This window comes from Barbus barbus (assembly GCF_936440315.1).
Source record: "Barbus barbus genome assembly, chromosome: 15".
Lineage (NCBI taxonomy): Eukaryota > Metazoa > Chordata > Actinopteri > Cypriniformes > Cyprinidae > Barbus > Barbus barbus.
In genome coordinates this window covers 11495825-11519055 of record NC_136743.1, presented here as the reverse complement: position 1 = coordinate 11519055, position 23231 = coordinate 11495825, and the positions used below count along the sequence as shown (strand labels likewise).

The following is a 23231-nucleotide window of genomic DNA, read 5'->3' as shown; positions in this document are numbered from 1 at the left end:
GCTACTTTTTACGCTGTTTTGCAGTGCTGAATTGTGCAGCTGCCGACTTAAAATCAAAACTTCCCAGAGTCTCTCCACAACTTGCAATGCGCATAAGGCGCGTAACCTTGTTCTCCGCAAGGCGACTTCGCTGCTTCGTCTTGATCCGATTCTGCAGCGAGAACCCCCTCTCTGCAGGAACACTCGGGACAGGGATTACACAGGCTATCTTGGCGAGCTTTGTCCACTCTGGATACATTTCGTTGAAATCACATATGAGGACTTCGCAGGCTGTGGAGAAATGCAATCCTCCATAGCCACGGAGCTCTGTCATGACAGCGAGGGCATCACGTCGCAGGCTTATGGCATCGATAAGAGGAGCGGTGTCCGCAGACTCAATGCTTGTAAAATGGCAAATAATCCTTCTGATCGCTGGTTCTGCATATTATTGAAGAGCTATAAGATAATATAATAGGTGAGAACGATATTAGAATTATAGGCCAACAAAAGAATGCTGCGCTTATTATAAATAGACGTCTCAGGGGCCATTCACATATCGCGCCTAAAAACGCGTGGAAAACGCTAGGCGCGCTGCTTTCTCTTTTTTTCCAAAGCGCTCGGGCGGTTGTGCTCCGGAGGCGTCTGTCGTTGCTAAACAACCATCAGCTGCGCTCTCCGTTACAACAAGGAAATTTCAGCAATGGATTTCCAACACCGAAAAACACTTGCTGTAACTCTGTTACAAGATTTATTTACTAAGAAAAGTAAAAAACGCCGCAGTGTTTGGGTGCACCCCATACTTCAAAAATGCTGCTGAGGTTTCAAAGTAACGGAAAAGGTGAGGAAGCTGATTGGTTGGTTCTTGTCACATGACCTGCGGTGAGCTTGCGGCATTCTGAAAAGTTGAGATGTTTTTATCTCGATGCGGCGCGGACGCGCCTGGAAAAAACGAGCGCAGCGCGCATACCGCGCGTCTCCATTTGAAATAACGAACTTGAGTTCGCAAAAGACGCGATATGTGAGCGGCCCCTTAGGCGTGCGCTTTATTTTAAATGCAGCATGCGATGTTGTTTAATAACTTTCAACCGGTAGAGCCTGTTCCTTTATAACATAGCCAAAGGTCGGTGTATTTTTGCTTTATACATTTTAGGCTTATTCTCAAATTCAGATTGTGTTAGTGGGGCGGGATTATTAGGCCATTTTAATCTGACAATTTGACCGGAGAGATTTAATTTTGTCGGACATTTCATTTTTTTTCCGGCCAATGTCCGGCAATTACCGGACAACGGAAACCCTGTCCTGCGTAGAGGTGGCAGCCGCGAGCGCAGAAAACGCTCATCCAGCAAGCTGGACTGCGGCACAGTTGTTTTCTCGGGGGGCCAACTGATGTCGAGCTTGGCCACTGCCCGAGTTACCACCTTTAGCAACTCCTCGTATTGGGGCGAGAGAGGCGGCGAAACCTCGTCAACGCTCGTCACGTCAACCTCCTCGGAGGAAGAGAGACGAAGCGCTGAGTCCTCGTCTCGGGGGGAAGGAATCGCTTCCCCGAGAGACGGGTCACCAGATCTGGCGGATACGGGAGGAGATAGGGACATGCCCGTCTCACTCCCGCCAGCCAGATCAGCCTGTGAGCCCCACGAGTGCAGCCACCGCTCTGCCTCGGCAGGAGCGGGACCAGCACCGCGTGGGGAGCTCACGAAGGCTCCCTTCTAGAAGAGAGCCTTCCGGGTGCGGAGTGTGCGCAGCGGGAGCCGCTCACAGTGCGGGCAATCGGCTCCCTCGAGAGCCGACGCCGCATGCTCCGCACCCAGGCAGACCACGCACAGGTTGTGTGTGTCCCCACCCGTGATGTAACGAGGGCAAGGACTAACACACAACCTGAAACACGATCTGGGATCGCCCCTTGTCTTAGCCTTCGCTTTAGGCATCTTTGCAGACAGACAACACTAAATAGGACTTACAAGACAAAAATCAGACTGACAACACACAGAGCGCTTGCTGAATGACAAAAAGCTGACGCTGGCTCCGCCGCACATGCTTATATACTTCCTGGTCGTGACGTCACCCCGCCCATGACGCCTCGTCCTTCCATTGGACTAGTTGTAGACGATATTCAGAGCGCCGGTTACGCTGATGGCATTCCCATAGCGTCTCCGGACGCAGCTCGAGATTCCTGGAAGGGAACTAAGTTCTACATTTTAAATGGATTGCTTAGAAAGCTCACAAAGAGTGCTCATAACCAATAAAGCTGTCACTCTTTGTTCATCGCGATCTCACAAAGTTCTGTGAGGACCAATGAATCTCACACTGTGCAATTAATAGTCTATATAATATAGGCCTATGAACATCGTGTATCCAACCCCTCCCCCCGGCCACCCTCTTTTAAGGTAGTGCCCCAGACTGGCCCCCCCATTTAAAATGCTCTAGACACAGCCCTGTGTGCATGTGCAAATTGCATGTGCCATTTTCATGAATCATTTCAGTTTGATTTCAAAAACAGTAAGCGGGGAGAAACTGAGAAACCTATATTCATGGCATGCTGTCAAATAGCATCAAATTGATACCTGCTGGGCTTGTAATACACACAGCACAGAAAGTGTAATTTATGAATTTGTTCACTCAATTATCATGACTTTGCTATTTATATATAGAGTCATCTGTGAAAACCTATTTTGTGATGGTGGCCTATCTATTCTCCATTCGCCTATTCTCCATTTCTGAATTCAGTTGTTGAGTTCATCTCTTTCAAGATATGAAAATTGTTCAACCGCAGCCTTATGACAAAGTAACTTTTCTCCAAGCAATAAAAGAGACCTGCAGAGATATTGAAAGACATTTGTGCCATTCATGGAATCAGCATTCATACTGTTCTTTCCTTAAGTCCACCACTTGAGAAAACATATTATTTTATGTGAATGAAATTCTCTGGCTTAACCCGAAATGAGAGGCTTTGTAAATGTATAGAAGTTTCAAGAGGAAGAATTATCGTCATTGAAAATAAAAATTTTACTTCACACTGAAGTGCTGTACTGAAAATAGTGCAAATATTACTGAAAAAGAACACTTTTACTAAATTAATAGTCTGTTTGAGTGGTTGTTTGGATTCTTTTGAAAAATCATAAAACAAGTTAACATGCATTTTTCCTAGGGTGCTCTTTTAAGGAATAGTGACCCAAAAATGAAAACCATTTACTCACCCTCAAGTTGTTGTGTGAATTTCTTTTTTTTTCTGTTGAGCACAAAAGAAGATATTTTGAAGAATGTATAGCCAAACACTATGGCTACCGTTTACAGAAGTGGAGGGTGAGTAAATGATGACAGAATTTTCATTTTTGAGTAAACTATCCCTTAAAGGTTTTTGCATTTGTGTTAGTCATTTAACAGTTATTTGTGAGCGTGCGCCGAACAGGATCTCATCTATACCTGTTGGATTTTCTCATTATGATTCATGCACACAGCTGCAAAGCACATTTTTCACCCTTTTGTGTCTTAATTAATTCAACAGTGTGTAATCCTCCCCTAATTACCTCTCTCTCAATGTGGAGGTGTCAAGAATTATTCAGCTGTTCTGTCAGTGAACTGATATTTGCAGTTGCCAAAGGAGATATTGTCTCTGAGCTATTTCTAAACATAGAAATTAATTCTGCAGCAGGCCACCTGCACAGCAGCTTGATTAGTTAAATAAAAAAAGTTTCATCTTTTACATTGCTTCATATTATTATTATTATCGTAATGACGTGATTTGTACATTAACAATTTAAGCACTCGCACATGTTGTCGTCTAAAGTTTTATAAAGCCTGTTAGCTTAGAAATGTGTTTAGTACATTTTCAGCATGTTCTCGCTTTAGTTATAAACCATATTTTCACACATTAACGCTCCTTTACATTAACATAAGTGAAAAAAATGTCACCATATGCTCAACAATGAGAAACGGAATAAATGCAGATGGAATGGGCTGAAAAAAAGTTGTTCTTGCTGCCCTTTATAAAAAAGTCTGAATATATATTTATTGACTGCTCTGCTGAGTAGAAAATAAATTAAGATATGCATACATGAATAATCACAACTCATTTACTGAGGAATATTTTACCCTGAAAGCATTTAAATGAGGTTGACAGCCTGTTTATGAATTGCCACCCATAGTTTATGAATTGAATGCATTAGTCTAATGAATATGGGAGGTGTGAATGACTTTTCACTCGCTTTAAGGACTGGCTGCTTCAATAATGACGAGAGTAAATCAGTTTATTTCCCTCTCAATTGCCAGAATGCTCCAGAACCACTGTTAGTCTGTTAAGCTGTTTTCAGAGGCTGTGTAACCTTTACTTTAGCAATGCTAAGTGCTATTCAGACAGATAAACAAATCATGAAAGAGTCCCTGCTGGACAGCAGCGGACAATAACAATGCAAATGTCCTTGTGAAGAGTGTCGTGTGTCCAGCATACTCATACTCCTCCACTCTGGGGCTGTTGACAAATAGAAATAGTAAATAAATTACATGAGAATAGAAAAGAATTACAATGACTGTTCCACTGAAATAAATAACAATGCAGTGGAGACTATAAGCGGTAATTATTAAAAATTAAAAATTATTTAAAAAGTATTATTAAAGCAAACCTGTACACACTGAATGACTGTGATATGAATGGTGTAAATTGTGAGTAAGTGAGTGATAGATTCCTGAAGTGGAGAGTATTTTTATGATGTGAGTGAAGTAATGCTTCCATGTATTATTTTGTATATATTTTATGAATTTGTGTAAGTATAATATCAACCTGTCCAGGGACTGCGGGTGGAAATTAGCATTTTTTGCTATAACCTGGCACATGACATCTCTTATTTTTTAGACTAATGTTTTTTGTGCATTGTCCCTGATCAAATAAAATAAATTCAATTCAATTCAATTAATAAACAGACAATATGCTAATAATATGCATGCTAAAAAGCAACTAGCGAGAACTAAAGTATTACCAAATATTTTTTATCAATAATATAATATATTTGGGTGACCTTATTGGGGAAGACATATTGGGATCTCATGACCAACTGAGTGCTACTCATTTTTATGTCAGTAGCCCCCTGTTATTGGACATTTTTACTTTAGGAATAAGTTAATCATGTCAAACTGTGAATAGTGCAATTCTACAGTCAAGGCAACATTATTGATATACTTACACTACTGTTCAAAAGTTGGTAAGATTATTCATGTTTTCACAGTAGTCTCTGTGGCTTACCAAGGCTGCATTTGTTTGATCAAATATTATTACAATCAGAAATGACAGTTTTCTATTTTATGTATTATAATATGTAATTTATTCTTGTGATGGAAAAGTTGAATTTTCAGCAGACATTATTCCACGTGATCCTTCAGAAATCATTCTAATATGCTGATTTGGTGTTCAAGAAACTAATTGTGTTGCTTAATAGTTGGTGGAAACTGAGATAGTTTTTTTTTAAATAATGCAGGAATGGACCCTCCCAGAGATATTAGTGTGCTGTACGTCACAGAGAAATCTGTAACCATATCATGGATTCAACCAATCGCACCCTTTGATTACTATAAAATGTCTTACCAATCACCAAAAGGTACTTTCTCTGCCTTATATTTAAAGCATGTCTAATTGGAACAAAGTAGACAAATAAGTCAGCATTACTATTTGTCATCACAGGTAGGATGGACAATGTGGTGATTGACAATGACATCACCAACTACACCCTAACCAGTCTCCATCCAGCAATGGAGTACGAGATCAAGCTAAACGCAGTCAGAGGAAGCCAAGAGAGCAAGGTCATCACCTCTACTGTCTTTACAGGTATTTCTGTTCTCTTCTGTTACTAATCATATACTACTGCACATCCTGCAGACTGGTATTCTAATTTACCCTAGGAAATGTCTTTTGGTATTTTGTGAAGGATATGCTCTCATATAGCCTCATTCGTCACAGAACTTTGATTTGATAGAAATATGGATGACAGTCTGAGGAATGATGCACATCATTTACCATGTGATGAGTACCATCTCTCACCCTGTGCGTTCCGCCCGTCCTCTGGGAGGCTGCCAACCATCTCACAGAAGTGAAATGAAATTTTCCTAATGGAATCAGTGATCAGCAGAGATGGTCACCTGCCGTCTTACTTGAACAGCACCGCACGGCGGCGACAGGCAGCTAGTACTATAGGTTGTGTCTCATGCACTAATTGTTGACAAGTGTTTGTGCTTAAATGCTCAGACAATTTACTGACAGAAAATTTCCATCAGATGCACAAAATGTTGTGCAGAGTTTCTACCCTGCTGGTTATTATTCAAATGAGGGTTATTCTAAGTAGTTATTAATGTATTGTAGTTTATTGTTTTGTGAATAATATGTAGAATGTTTTTTATCATTATTAAAATATATTTGTATATCTATAAGATATATTTTAATATATATAATTATAATTATCTATATAATGTTATATATCTACATATAATTAGTTAAATAAAATGTAGTGCAACGATTAATCGCATCCAAAATAAAAGTTTTTGTGTACATAATATATATGTGTACTGTGTATATTTATTATGTATATATAAATACACATACATGCATGTATATATTACAAAAATGAAATGTATTAAGAAAAATGTTATGTTTATATTTTAAATATATTTATATATAATTTAAATTATATGAATATAAATATATATACATGTAAATATTTTCAAAATATATGATTTATTTGTGTGTCTTTATATATACATAATAAATATACACAGTACACATACATATATTATATAAAGTAAAACGTTTATTTTGGATGCGATTAATCACGATTATCGTTGCCCAGCACAAATAAAAAATACTTATCAATGTATTTTATTTTTTATGAATTAAAAATAAATAAAATGTTTATAAATATTATTATTATTATTATTATTAAAACATGATAATAAATATAAAGCAATGTCTAATATTTTTTTAAAAATCACACAAATAAGCACATATGCAGTTAGTGAATGAGACCCAGTATTACTAAAGCCCTGGTGAACCTGTTCTCATTGTAATGCTTTAATGTTAAAAGCTTATCTTAAGAATACAATAGTGCTTTAGATTTAATATAGGAATATTTAACTTGCGTCTCAATAGACAAATCGCACAGAACAGTCTTTGTTCTAGCTGTGCATTATTTCACTGAAATTAATTAATTAGTCTATGTCTCGAGCCTAGGAAGTTAACTAATTAGTCATATCATTTGATGCAGTACAATAGAACAAACAGATGCTGGCCTTTGCTTAAACACTGCTGACTTGCTTAATAACTAGGTAGGAAGTGTTTGCCTATACATCAAAACACAACTACACTCCCCATCGCAGCTTAAAGCCTGACAGTTTTGTTCAAAGCTAATAAAAATATGACCGGCAAACAATCTCAAGCTGCCCATGTTGACAGGAATCTTGCCAATGCTGTAACAATGCAAAGTGACAAGCGACTCCTTTTAAAAAATGCATCTTTTGGAAACAGCTTATTATTAATAGGATATAGAAAACATTGTGGCTTATTTCAGCTGTTATGTAAAGGGTGACCAAGAGGAGTTGATGAGACATGATGGATCTGGTTCAGAGCTATGTTCTGGTTCACAGCTCTGCCTAATGACCTGCTGAGGATCATCAAGTTCACGTTCACTGCATAAGTGAAAACTGATATTCTCCTCCCAGTCTGTCTGTTTGGTACAGCAGAGAGAGGGGAAGGTGCGATGGGGAATTGGGGGATTTTGCCACTGCACGGCTGTCAGGCAGCGGAGATCAGCTTCTCTGGAAGGTTGTGAGAGGCCTAGAATTTCTTGGAACAAAGTCAATGGTGCCTAATGGGAGGGTCAGCTCTCTACAGCTGTAGAAGTGATATGGCTATTGCTAGAGAGGCTGGCAGAAAAAGAATGCGCGTGGGACAGGATGGGAAGATGGTAATGTGCGATTACAGTCCACTGACCTCATCTAAGAGGACATACGCCATAGTGCAAAGAGGAGAGTGAGATTTTTCCTGTCTGAAAAAAGAAAGGCCATCTGTGAAAGTCACAGCATGGATAGAGGATTACGGAGAACAACATTTCTCATTACTCACTTGCATAGAAATGCTGTTGAGAATGAGCTCTGCACACATTTGACTGTATAATTTCCCCCTCGATGTTGGCTAATTAAGGAAATTGTGGTCTTCTCCAGCCAGATAATCACAACAAATTAGTTCCAAGCTGCTGAGGTGCTCTATTTTTAAATTGCCGGTGAATATCGTTTGCACAGGAAGAAAAAAAAAGGTGAAGATGAGACTGCTGCCAATTACCTTGGCTGAGCTTATCTCCGACTGTCTGTCTGTAACCTGCACGTAATCCTCTGTTTCACACAGCTATGGACATGCCTATGGAGCTCACTGCACTGAATGTTACACCTCAGGGGGCTCTGCTGCGTTGGAACCCCCCTGTTTCCAGTGTTGATAACTACGTGCTCACCCTCACCCGGAACCAAGGTATGTGGAAACAACCTCTCTGTCCATCATTTATCAGCAATATTTGCTCTTTAAATAACATCCCAAAAGCCACAGCCATAAATACAATATGTAACTTATTTTCTCACTGGACAAAGATATATGCTGTATTGCTATTTAAGGTCTGTGTGCAGTAGGGAAAAGGCAATGTAGCTATGCAAATGGGTCTTGCTAAATGGCAATAATAAAATGCAATTAACCATATTATCATGCATAGTTGGGATAGCAAAATGAATTGGCTTATTGACTTTTAAAAAGGGTGAAGAGAATTGTTTTTGTTGAGAATTTGTGTAATTAGTTTTTTTGACATCAAAGATGCACATCCAGTCAAACTTTTGCAGTTAATGCATCTGTAACTTGGTAGATGCTAGGCAAATTAGGCAGATGCCAACATGGACCAGTTTCTTGGCATCCTCACATATCATTAGCAAATCTGTGCAAGGAAAAAATAAATAAACAAAAAAAGGGTTGTTCACACAAAGAACAATAACTATAAAAGTGATTATAACAATAACTATCAGCATCCACACCAACAGACGATAATGTTCTGTTTATTATAAGCATATGCATAGTGATTTCATCTGCCACTTTAAATGCATAAGCTTTTTAAACAATATACTTCTTTTTCATCAGCTGGAAAAAATAACCTGAAAGTGTTGTCATCATTGTAGAGTGTACTTCCTCAATCTCAAATAATTAGAATGATTATTAAAACTTTATAGATACAGTTATTATTATACGTGTCATCTTTGGTTTGAACAGCCCTTTAGAAACCAAAATTATCATTAATGGTAATAGTTGTTTAATTTGGCGGTCTAATCCAGTTCACAGTAGGGACATTTAAATATTTTTGTACATTAAAACTGTTATGTTGCTACCTATGTGTAATGTTTGTTATTATTTAAATTTCAATGTAGGTAATTTGAATTTCAATTATAATGTTTTTTTTTCCCCCTAATTTAAAATAAATAGGTCTCCAAGAGTATTTGCAAACTTTCCAGTTCTTCACTTGCTTTTGCACTAATGAATGTTATCTTTCCAGTTACTGCAGACACCTTCTTAGTGGAGGGTAACAAGCAGGAGTACCAGCTGAGTCAGCTCATCCCTAGCACCACCTACTCAGTGGCTCTTTATGCCACTAAAGGTCCTCTCACCAGTGGCACAGTCATTGCCAACTTTGTCACACGTAAGTGCTCCATCTCTGTTCCCTGTGTTCTAATTACAGGGGGCTTGAGGAGGTCAAGACCCCGTAGTTACAGTTATACTCCCCTCATTATCTCAAAACAGGCCTAATGGCCTTTACCCCAGTTTCTGAGAAAGGTAGAGCTCAGGGAAAGAAGCAGAGGAGAATCCAAGAGCTGAGTCCAAACAAAAGGTTTGCATTCACTGCTTTAGTTATGAGACCAAACCAAACTTGAGACATTCAAACTGACACAATAAGTACTGCATGGTTAAATACAAGAGGTCAAAACAAAATATTTTGGAGTGCAGTGTTCTGCTGTTTTGTACTTTTTTTTTTTTTTACTGTTTTTTTGTGTACCTTTTTTCTGAAAAAAATCATATTTTTATTCAGCTAGGACACATTAAAATTGATCAAAAGTAACAGTATATACATTTATAATTTCATAAATGATTAATATTTTTTAAATAAATGCTGTTCATCATCAAAGAATCCGGAAAAAAATTGTATCATTGTTTCACAAGGATAAACTAAGTCAAGGGGAGCACGAAAGACAGAAAACACACACAGACAGTCCTAGGGCATGACATCACCTCCCCCTGCCGGAAGGCGCGTCCAAGCGCCGCATAACATCTACCGGGGAGAGGGGGTAGGCACTCTAGAGGCCCCTCAGGACAGGTTTACACGGGGATGGCCGGGCTCCAGAGCGGTACCCATTCCGGGAGGCCATGGCGGAGCATGCAGTCCAGGAAGCCATGGCGGAGCAGGGAGCTCGGGAAGCCATGGCAGAGCAGGGAGCTCGGGGAGCCATGGCGGGATGGACAGTCCAGGGAGCCATGGTGGATCGGCATCCATGGCCTTGGCTAATGGCCTGGCCCCTATGTCCGGAGCTCTATTAGCCCCCCAAAAAAATTAACTGGGGAGAATCTCGGGTCTAGAGGCTCTCCCTGGGCTGGATGCGGGAACTGGCGCCCTCTCTGGGCTAAACTTAGGAACAGGAGCCCTCTCGGGGCTATCAATAGGAACAGGAGCCCTCTCTGAGTTAGATTCGGAATCTGAGGCCCTCTCTAGGCCGGACATGAGACCAACAGCCCTCCTTGGGCTGAACCCAGGAACCGCTTCCATCGAGGCAACAAGAGAAGCAAGCGGCTTGGGAATGGCCTCCGTGGCCATGACAGAAGAAGCAGCCTGCTTCTGAAGAACCCCAACAGACAAGACAAGACCAACTAAAATTGTTCCTGTGGACAATGCTTCAGGGGACATACCTTCACTCTGGTCATGGGCTGGAGCCTGCACTGGAGTCTTGGTCAGGGTCCTGAGCCTGCACTGGACTCTTGGTCAGGAGCGAACTCCGGGGCTGGAGCCAACACAGGAGCGAATTCTGGGTCTGGAAATGCCAAGGTGCTAGATGGAGCCGCAGCCGGCGGGCTTGACTTCGGAGCGGCCGGCGGGCTTGAGGGAGCCGCAGCCAGCTGGCTTGAGCGAGCGGCGGCCCGTGAACTTGAGTGAGCAGCGGCTGGTGGGCTTGACTGAGGATCGGCCGGCAGGCTTGAGTGAGCCGCGGCCGGCGAACTTGACTGATGAGCGAGCGGCGACTTCGAAAAAAACTAGAAAACAAAAGACTTTCAAAACCGGAAAAAACAAAACAAGGAGAAGGGGCACTGCTTACTGTTTTGGTCCGGTATTCTGTCACGGTTGCAAACTGTGGAAAAACGAGGAACAAGGAGACGAGGGTAAAACTCAAAGAAAATTAATCTTCTCAAAACAGGGGAAACCAAGACAGGCAGAGACACACAAGAACACAACATCGACGTTAATACCGGACACAGGACAATTGAAAACACAGGGCTTAAGTAATAAAAGACTAAATGAGATAATTAAACAAACACAGCTGGAAACAAATGAACTAATAATGCAGCAATAAGGACAGGAACAGGAACATAACCAAATATGGGCATACACGAGGATAAACTAAGTCAAGGGGAGCACGAAAGACAGAAAAGCACACACAGACAGTCCTAGGGCATGACATTGGTGAGCATAACAGACAAACATATAACATTTTAAAATATCTTAGGGTAAGATGAAAGAGCTATGCACAGGTAACTATTAGGTAACTATTTTAGTAGTTCAGTAGCCAGAACCGTTCAAGGAACATATTCACTGTAGCACTAATACAGTGGGATATTTATATACTGTACATCAGTCATTGAACCCAGAAGCTTAGACATATTTTGAATACTGGGAATGAGTGAAATTTTTATAACTATCAAATCATAGTATTTGCATTTTATTGCCATGTTTCTGAATCCTGCTGCTGATGGCCGACAATTAAGGTGTTTCACTAACCTTATGCACCCTCACAATGTCTCCAGGTCATGGAGCTCTGTACTAATGAGATGATGAGTTGAATCAGACATCCAAAATGTGCTGAGATGAGCAAGATTGTGAAACATTGGTTTAGTAGAAGTAAAAATTGCTGATTTCATTATCTACAACTTGTTATACACTGTTCCAGTATTTCAATTTGATTGGACAACCAGCTTCCCAAGAGTGCTGATATTTAACCTATATGGTTACACGTTACCTGCAGCCGTGAAGATATTCAGTAAAACAGCACTTATATATCCTTAAATAGACAGCTGCAAGATTAAGCACTTCTCTAATTATACCATCATACTCTTCTAGTTTAGCAGAGATGAGATTCATGCGAAGCAAAAACAAGGCTGTGACTTTATTTTTGTAGTTTGCGTAACAAAATCCTGAATTCAGCAAAGCTCCGATTCCCATGTGAGAACAGAGAGGAGATCAGCATCACTACCCATCTTTCCTCACAGAGAGGATGTCCGCAGAGAGAGGCAAACTGCCTTCAGAAGACTGAACTAGAACAAGCAGCGGTTTCATTTCAAGCTGCTTTATTCTGCATTGAAACTTTCAGCTCATCTATTAAAAGGGAGGTGGAGCGGCGGACCGCTTTCAGATGCATTAGACCTCAACTTTAATCACACAGCCCTCCCAGAATACTTCATTAGTTTGGATTGTTTAGAGGAAATTAATTTGCACATAAAAGTGTCACAGGCCAATGGCTTTGCAACCTCAGTGCCAGCTCAGTGACGTGCAGAATCTTGACACATAATCGCTTGATGAGGTTTGTTATGTTCATTTGCCTTCAAACTTTTTTTTCTTTTTTTTTCGGCTGCTTAATGACAATTTAATTCGGAAACAGTTCTGCTCTAATAACAGTGGATTTAGATCCTTCCATGCTCTGATAAAAATGTTTCATTGCCTGCAATGCCTGAAAAAACTTCCCTGAAATTACCATCCTGCGGTGTTTAAGAATCTGCCAGCTCCCACCCTGAGGGAGGTGAAGTGTCATAGATGCATCATTTTGGCATTTATGAGGAGGCTTATGGAAGCTTAAGGGGGTAATTAAGATGACAACAACTAACAAATTTCATGCCTATTTCAGGATTAGTGTTGTCTGTCATTTTGATTTAGATTACAGTTCTAACTTCATCGTTAAAGAGATTAAGGTGAGGACAGGAATATGAATGTGTTCCTCAGATATGCACAGGAGAATCTCCTTCCATTTCTCCACTGTTGAATTTAATTCTCGATAGGTGCACTCTGTTAGTTTGCCTGCTCATTCAAGTAATGGCAAATCAAGGGCAGAATGTTTAGCCCGGTCTGTTAAAACATTTTGAATGTTTTATATATGTAAATACCATTCAACAAGTTGGGATGGTAAGATTTTTAAATGTTTTTTTTTTAAAGTAGTCTCTTATGCTTGCCAAGGCTGCATTTATTTTATTAAAAAATACAGTAAAAGGGTAATATTGTGAAATACTCTTAAAATGTAAAAAAAAAAAAAAAAAAAAAAGTTAATATCTTAAAGGGCTCATATGATGTTGCTAAAAAGAACATTATTTTTGTGTATTTGGTGTAATGCAATGTGTTTACGCAGTTCAAGTTTCAAAAAACACATTTTCCACATACTGTACAATATTGATGCTCCTCTATGCTCCGCCTTTCTGAAACGCATCGATTTTTACAAAGCTCATCGTTCTGAGAAGCGAGGCGTGCTCTGATTGGCCAGCTATCCAGTGCGTTGTGATTGGCCGAATACCTCAAGCGTGTGACGGAAATGTTATGCCCCTTACCATGTTGTGATGCCGTGTCCCAATGCGACGAGACTAAAACAATAAAACCCACTATAAACGAGGCATTTGTTGCATTCAGTGAGGACATAATTACTGATTATAATGACTCAAATTGTCTTTTTATGCGTTGCTTTGCGCTGTGCCACGTATACATAACACCATGTCTGCATTTGTGATCGTAGAAACGCCAAACAAGCGTTTGAATAGTCAGTGGCACATTCTTTAAATATCGAAACGTACTTAGGCTGCGAGTCAGAAGCGCCAGACTGTCCTTGCGACGTTGGAATTGCCCCACTTTATAGTGTTCACAGTCATTCATAGTTTTCATATTGTAGGCTACTCTCTCCCAGGATCAGGAAACAGTCCTCCGTAAAATGCGCTGCACAAACTCGAATATTAGCTTTGTACTGTTCTGGAACAGTGTTATAAATACAACTGAACCACAGATTTTTAGTTGTGTACTCATTTGGAAGGCCAAGCAAAGTACTTTCGCTTTCACAACGAAGCACAGCGTCTCCACATGGCAGCGGCAACAACAATGCTACAGCGAGAATAAAAGTTATGCCATCTTTCTTTGCGTATACATTTGTGCGGTGTTTTGCAAATCTTCCCACACTGTGACGTAGACATGTGGGGGCGTGTTTGAATGAGCCGTTTTAGGAAGGCGTGGCAGAGTCTTAACTTTTATAAAGAATATCTCTAGGTTTGAGACTTTAATCTTTGCAACTTTACAGATCTTATATATGCACAAACAGCTTGAAACACTCCAAAGACAAAGGAAAACGTGAAATCGCATCATATGACCCCTTTAATATCATTCGTATATGCTGATTTAATGTTCAGGAAACATTTATTATCAACAGTGTTGAAAACAGTTGTGCTGCTTAATACATTTTTCTCAGAATTTTGGTGATTAAAAAATTATAGAAAGGATTTATTTGAAATAGAAATATTTTGTAACATTTTTACAATGTTATAAATGTCTTTACTATACAATTCAAATTAAACAACATGTAAAACTGATGTTTGACATTTTATTATATACATAGCTACTAAGAAAAATGCACAAAAAACCCAAATAGACAATAATATAAAATATAGACAATATATAATACTAGCTCTTACTGAATATGTAGGTTTCTGTGCAAAACAAGAATGACTTTTCATATGCATAAATATGTTCTGATATGACTTTCTACACCTCCATAACATTGAGAGAGTTTTGCATGTTTCTTATTAAAATGTTGTCTCGCCTGCCTGTGCAACAAAACATTTCATATCTAAGACATTTTATAATTTCAGTTCCAGAGAATGAGAGATGGGATCTGAGAAAACGAGCTGTATTTTTTAACCCACCAAAGGGTAAAAAAACAACAATAATACATCTAGTTTTCTGCACATAGACAGCGGATGATGGCTTTTGAAGACATGGAAAAGAAGCATCAGTATTTGTAGTATGAAAGGAAAGTGTGTGTGTGTGTGTGTGTGTGTGTGTGTGTGTGTGTGTGTGTGTGTGTGTGTGTGTGTGTACTTGTACTTCTATTCTGGTGGGGACTTTGACCTGAATACACACCGCCTCGTGGGGACTCGTTTCACCGTGGGGACCTAAAGTGAGGTCCCCACGGGCAAAGCCCCACAGGCTCCTCCCAAACAGTGTTTAGACACGCCTCACGCGTTTTTTTCAAAGTCCCCATAAGGGCCCTTTTCAAGACAAAAATCTGTGTGACTGTGTATCAATGCGCCCCTGGTGATCACACAGAACATTGCAGTCCCCACGAGTAACATTGTTCCGGAAAAGTGCGGCACTTTTTCCACACTCTCTAGCGCCACCTATTGGTCAATAATAAAACGAAAATTGTAGCGCCACCTATTGATCAATAATAAAACAAAAATTGTAGTATATATGTATTCAATATATTATTATACTATTTAATTAAAATTTTATATTACTTTATAAAATAAACAGAAATAAGTATATTTACTGTTGATGCACCAATTCAAACAGAAAATTAATTTTGACTAAGCAAATTCTTTGTTGCATTACATCATAAGGCATCAAATGATTGAACATTATTATTACTATTCTAATATATGATTATTATTTAATTATAATATTATTAAATCATGATCAGTAAATGATAATACAGTTTTCCCCCTCTGGGATACCCTTGTGGCTGAGCCTTTCAGCATATATTAAACAGAAGAGTTTACTTTCAACAGATCACTAACAAACAATATACAGTATGTAAAAAAATCATCAGGCTCTGATAATATACAATCTTTGTACCTGAAATTGGCAGCTGCTGTTATTTAAACTCATCTGGATTATGTTTTTGATATTTCACTACATACAGTTCTAATTCAGCAGATTGTGATCATCTGTTTTTGCAATTAATAAATAATTAATAATTAATAAAAAAGTACTATTATTCCGTAACTGGCGTTACTTGTAATGCGTTACCCCCAACACTGGCTAGTAGTGATGCCATGAGATTACAGAGAGCAATACTGCTTTAGCGTGACCTAATGGAGAGTGCTGATTGTGGGAGAATGGGGCCAGATACAGTACATCTCTCTTTATGAAGTTAACAGTACAGAGTGAGAGACAAACAGATCTGGATAAAAGAAATGATAAATCTGCTGGTCCAGCATCAAGATGTTAGTGCTGCTAGTGAAGTATAGGGCCGATGATTGGTTGCTAACGCTCCTGTCATTGCTCATGCAGTGTGATCACGTATGCCCTCAGTTCACAGAGTCACAGGAGCAGATAAAGGTCATAGGTCATCACAGGATGGAAGCTTTAGCACTAATATTCCTGTTAGTAGAGCGGTTCATCTGAATGAAGTGGACAGTGCTTCTCTCAGCAGATACCAGGGCCATGATGGGCTTCTGCTCTAATCTAGCAGCACACTGACTTCTCTGATTCCTAATGCTGAGTGACAAGATGATCAATATATCATAATCACTGCAGTCTAATGTGCGTATAGTACATATACACATGTAAATGTACACACAAGTCTACACAAGCTAAGCATTATTGTATGTAGTTTCAAATAATTTTGCTAGGCTCTAAATCAGGGGCTTAGTCAGGAAAACTGCACCATCATTTGTTGTATTATAGTTAGGTAACATGAATTAAATCATGTTATAGCATTTGTAAACTGAATTGACAATTATCTGATGTAGTTTGCAAAGAGAGTCTTTTTCCATTCTCCTCTACCATCCCAACTGTTATCTAGGTGAATGCATTTATATTTACATTTATTCATTTAGCAGACGCTTTCATCCGATTGGACTTACAAATGAGGAATACAAGATTCAAGATTATTATTTGTCACATACACGATTATATAGAGAGTATATAACCAGTAGTGAAATGAGTCCGGTCCGTTCCATGGACAGTGCAAATATTATAGAATACAACACAGAGGAAATATACATAAGATGAAATAAGTAAAGAACTAAATATAAACATGTGCATGACAGTATACTGTAGACTTAAATATTAAGATAAGCAGGAATGTACAAGAGAGGAATGTGCAAACAGGTTGTACATGATTGTCATGGAGCAGCAATACCAAAAAAATAAAAATAATAAGTAAAAATACCAAAAGACAGAAAGTGCTGTGTGCTAATGACACTGTCAGCATGAGGTAGAGATATGAATATCTTACTGATGTTAGTGATTATAAGTGGAGTGGTGTGATGTTAAGAGGCTGAGTTTAGGAGTGGAGGAGCCTGATGGCCCGGGGAAGAAGCTCCTCCTCAGTCTCTCAGTGTTTGCCATCAGGCTACAGAAGCGCTTGCCAGATGCAGCAGAGTGCAAACACAGTTACTAGGGTGCTTCCAGCCCTTGATGCTTCTGCAGCGTCAGGGTTAGGGTGAAGCGATTCAACTTAAGAGAAGTGCTAGCAATACACGGTTTCAATCACTGTCTAGAACATTACAAGCAAGGAGAGAGATTTTGCTTTTATTTTAAAAATAGTTAGGAGGATGCTGTTAAAGAGTTTCAAAAGCACACATGTATCAATTCTTCTAAACTCTTCACACAGCTCTCCTAACCATCTTTCAGCTTGACACAGCAGTTCATTTCACATCCAGACTGCACTAAAACACACTTTATCACTCATAACACAGCAACCTTTAAAAACAGGGGGCATTATACAATGTTTTCTTTTGGAAAATTTCTTTACAAGACAAGAATGAGACTCTCTCTACTGTTTATAATTCACTGCAGTGTATGTTACATGCTCCATGTTTACATTTCACTACAACATTATTCCTAAGTTTTCCTCCTTTGTATAGAAGATAATGAAAGTGAAAGACTAACACTTGTGAAGATGTTCAGCTACAGCAACTGCTTTGATAACATTACATTTTTTTACATTCAGAACATTTTTCTATATGATATTACAGTAGAAATGTTGCAAATTTCTGGCTTATTCATTTTTGTACTGTGCTAGGTTTTGAATAGTTTTGAAAACATTATGTAAACGTCACATTGTCTTGTATATTACATAAAGTTTTGGTGGTGTTTGTGTTGAAGTGATAAAGGAATTCATATAATTTGACAGATGTGGTCAATGAATGCATTTTGTGCCAAATGATAAAAATGATAGGCCACATAGACTCGCTGTGTGAAGAGTTTTGAAAAAGTGACCTAAGTATTGAGAAATGTGTCCTTGCAATTGTAAAAAAATGTAATATAGACAATTTCTAAGGACATCAACAAGAACAACAGCTCTGACTCCCATTCTGTTTCACACGCTTAATTTCAGTCCCTTCTAAGAATCCAACAAAAGTTCACGTTTGGTTAAGATATTCATGAAAGTCATTTAATGTTAGCTGCAACTCAAGCTGCTTCTTGTGTTGTGTTAAAATAGCTAGAAACAGGCAGGTTCATGGATCTATGACACCTCAGTCTAGAAATGGTCTTCACTTAGTCAGAAACCATCTGAGAACAAGGCCTCAAGTAGAGGCTTCAGGATCACGTTTGGTCTCATGAAGACAAGCCTCACTTGTTTCAGTCCTATTTTATTTATTTTATCTCCTCTCAGAGGGTCAAATAATATCAGGTCTGATGATTACAAGGGCTAGTAATAGTTACTTTTTATTAATATCATAAAAAGGGAGTTCTAAATTGGATCCATTCCTTCATGTGTTGTTTTTAAATGTAAAATGTAATAGGCTATAAATTTATTTTTATATCAACGTTCTGTCATTTTTTATTTGAAAAAAAAAAACTAAAACGGTTGAGTCATTAAATCTCCAAGGTTGGAAAATGCATTTATTTTGTTAGAGCAAATATGCTGATTCACCGATTTGCAAAGAAAACAGAAATCCCAGAAAAACACAAAGGAAAGTAGTGTAAAGAAACGATCGTATTGTAATGGAGCGGCGCGTTACACAGAAGCGGAGATGCGCGTCCCCACCGCGACCATCCCCTCCCCCACTCCTCCACACCTGCGCCCGCCTCAGAGATGCTCCACACACCGCGAGGAGGACCACACATGATGGACGACGGGAAAGTAAGTTATGCATGATTACAATATAATATTGTGCTGTTCATGTAACTTACGTATTGTTTAGACATATATCGGAACATAAAAAGTGACGTCAGTTTATTTCTGTGCGTTAGCGCTTTTCACAATCAACATAAACTTAATGCAGCTTTGCAGAAAGTATAGATTAATGTACCAAAATGACAGTAATGTTAACAATAATATATTAATTAGGGCTGTAGATTCTTATAAGTCTTAAGATCATGTTTTAAGGCCACAGTTAGAATCGCACGGTTAACGTGTGTTTTAGCATTAATCCACTTATAAACTTCATTTACTTTAAAATGTTGTCTTAATGCTATGTTGTCTTAATGCTATTTCTGAAGGACATATTTTGACCTTGATGTGTAAACTAATGTCTGAAGCGATATGTGTAGTTGGTGTTGGAGTCTGATTAGAGGCCTGCACGTGCAGAGCCATGTGGGGGGTCTGAGGCTGGATTCATGACTGGCCCACTAAAAACACCACCATTATGTTTAAAATATGCAAGAGACAAGTTCAATAAATACAGAACAAGTTTTTTCTACTTCTGTAATGCAGTTTTCTAGACTGGAAAATGCCATTTTCTGTCAAATTGTTCTGAAAACATCTAGCCTTAATTCACAATATGAAATACTTTAATATATTGACTAATTACACTATTGCAGCTTAAAGTAGAGTGTAATGTGATGTTAGATCGTGATGTTTGAGTGACTGTCACACTTGTGCTTGCAGGAAGATGAAGCTGGTATCCAGTCACCTGTGGAGGACAGCTCTGGATGCACAGGTGAGCTCATCAAGTTTATAGTGTGGCAAATATTACTCAAAATAATTCTTCAAGCTTAGAATTAAAAGTAGCTTTATGAGCCAGAGTAACCCAGGCTTATAAGAGCACAACCTTGAAATAAAATAAATACCCAACATAGCCCTCATACTCTCCTCTATCGAGTGCATGGATGTGCGTGACATACGCTTTCAATCTCACATCTTCTGTTTATAGGTAAAGAATTTAGTAATTAATTACCGGTCAGTTTAAATGGAAGTCTCAAGGCTTTTAACAATACAGATTGTGTCAAAGCACTTAACAGTATCTAATAGGAGAATAGAGATTAAACACTCAATTTTCAGTTAAAGGCATTTCATTATTGAATGCAGAGACGTCATTGTCTAGCTCAGTTTAGTTTAATTAGGATCTGTGTAATCAAATCAACGATAATCACTAGAAAGGAAGTGTCCCCAAACAAAGGTGACTGTTCTTTCAGACGAATCCAGTCGGAGTTATATTAAACAATGTTTTTGATCTTCAAGCATCAGAATGAAGCATACGACTGTTATTCCAGAGGATGTTCAATCCATCATAAATCATGGGTCACACGGCTCCGGGGGGTGAATGAAGCGATCTGTAGGGATCCCGTGCGTTGTTGTTAGGGGTGTGCGATATGACGATCTTTGATCGTGGATGATAAAAATGTGTCCACGATCTGATTTTGAAGAAATATGGTAGTATGGTGCTCCAGCACATATTCTATCAGCTCAGTTCTGGCGCCGCCGTCTCAATATACTGTACAACACCACATACATTCTCATCAGTCAGCGGTAGAGTTACTCTCACAGGACACTGCACTTATTCACAATCACAAAACTACAGTATTTGCGTGTTTTAAAGCGTTTACTGATTAAACGTTTCATTCACTCTCATCTGACGAGAGCGCACACCCTCCTGTACCCCCGAAGCGCTCGCACTAGGGCCTGTCTAACAGCGCCTGATTACTGAACTAACTTATCTTGTGCTAATACTGTCCAAACACACAAGGTTTACATACAGACTCAGTTGGTTATCTCTAAAATGAAATTAAACAGCTGAGAGAGAAGCAGATGCATGCCTGTATATTAGATGCGTGCAGCTCTTAAAGGGACAGGACACTAAACATGCTGTCGACTGTCATTAAAGGGATAGTTCACCCTAAACTTTAATTTCTGTCATTATTTACTCACTCACATGTTGTCCCAAACCTCTATTAATTTCTTGTGCTGAACCCAAAAGATGACATTTTGAAGAATGAGGGTAACCAAACAGTTGCTGGTCCACATTGACTTTGATAGAAAGAACAATCCTATGGAAGTCACTGAGGACCAGCAACTGATTGGTTTTCCACCTTCTTCAAAATAGCATTTATGTTCAGCAGAAGAAAGAAACTCACTCAGGTTTAAAACTAATTTTAATGTAAATGATGGTATAAATATAATACACTATGCCAGAATCGACAGACAGATGACATCATTTTTATTCTTTAATGTTAAAACAACAAAACACAACGAGAAAAAATTATAATAATACAGTTGCTTTAGTAGGAATCAATCTATAAAGTGTTTTATTTTTATATTTGTTCATTCAATTTCTTGAATGCTCTGCTAAATACATCTATTGTACCTGAAAATGAAACACTGTTTTATTTGTATATTATGGGTATTTGTAATGTGTATCTTTGTTCTTATTTTTAATAACAAATATAAAATAATGACATATTTTTATCTTCGCCCACTTTGGCCTAAATATCCACCATTCTTTTTATATTTTGTTACCTTAAAAGGCTTTGTCTTTATAATAGGAAATTATTTAGGCTGCTCAGACAAAATAGTCAAAGCAACATGACAAAGAATCGTGATAAAATTGTGAAATCGTGATATTTCTAAAAACCGTGATATGATATTTTTGCCATATCGCCCACCCCTAGTTGCTGTAATAACAATATCCATATTTAAGAAGTTTGAAGCACTTCCTGTCAGTTCCTGTGACGGTCATACACGCGTTCACAAGAGCGTGTCGCTCCAGCGGACTCCGGTCTCCGGTCTGACTGTTAGAGGCATACGGCTATGGTTAGAGGAAGTGAGAGAAAAGTGTTCATAAGTCCTTAAATATGGATATTGTTATTACAACAATGTACGGGATCGCTACGTGTGACCCATGATTTATGATGGATGAAACATCCTCTGGAATAACAGTCGTATGCTTCATTCTAATGCTTGAAGATCAAAAACATTGTTTAATATAACTCCGACTGGACTCGTCTGAAAGAACAGTCACCTACACCTTCGAAGGTGAGTAAAAGACAGGCTGATTTTCATTTTTGGGAGAACTAGACCTTTAATTTGGAATCGAAACCTGCATTTTTTTGTTATAATGATTATAAATTTTCTTTACGGGTTTATTTAAAAAGAGAAGAGATCATCTGTAGAAAGTAAGCCAAGTAGTTAATTATATCTGCTGCTTTTAGTTAAAAAAAAATAAATTTCAAAAACCAATTCAATATGTGTACTTTTTTTGTTAAATATTTGAAATGCTTTCAAATGACATACTATTTGGTGTGGTAGCATTAATCAGTTTAAAAGGACTAGACATATGATTATGTTATTGTGAAAAATACCTTTCTGAAATAATACATTTTTATTTTTACATGCATTCATTGTTGGTGAAAATGAACTTCTAGTGTCTTCTCTAATATTTTACTAAAGTTTGAACAGCCTGGCATTGTTCTTTGTGAACCTAAACAAGCTTTTGTCTTCTGTGAATTACAGCGGATGATGTGGCAGACGGTCCTGAAAAGAAGATCACTAGTGATTCACAGGTCTGGATTATTCAACACCTAAACTCTCCCAAGCCATTAGGGCTGTGCGATTAATCGAAATAGAATCGTAATCGCGATTTGAGACGTTGCAATTTGCTAATTGCAAAGCCTGCGATGTGGACGTGCTATTCCTCCGTTCCAGAGCATATGCATGACCGCCAGCCTTGAGTGACAGTCTTACTGACCAACAGAGTGACCTCCGTTCTCCCCGATCAGCACTGCTCTAGC

At 38.7% G+C, this 23231-nt stretch overlaps 1 protein-coding gene across 1 annotated transcript in view; it reads left to right on the top strand.

The window, feature by feature from the left end:
* tnr (tenascin R (restrictin, janusin)) overlaps window positions 1–23231 on the top strand; it is a 186047-nt gene that overhangs the window by 134618 nt on the left and 28198 nt on the right. The window contains exons 13-16 of the mRNA XM_079436215.1: window positions 5448–5567; window positions 5651–5794; window positions 8360–8479; window positions 9540–9683. Of these exons, the coding sequence (XP_079292341.1) occupies window positions 5448–5567; window positions 5651–5794; window positions 8360–8479; window positions 9540–9683 (528 nt within the window). The remainder of the gene's footprint in view (window positions 1–5447; window positions 5568–5650; window positions 5795–8359; window positions 8480–9539; window positions 9684–23231) is intronic.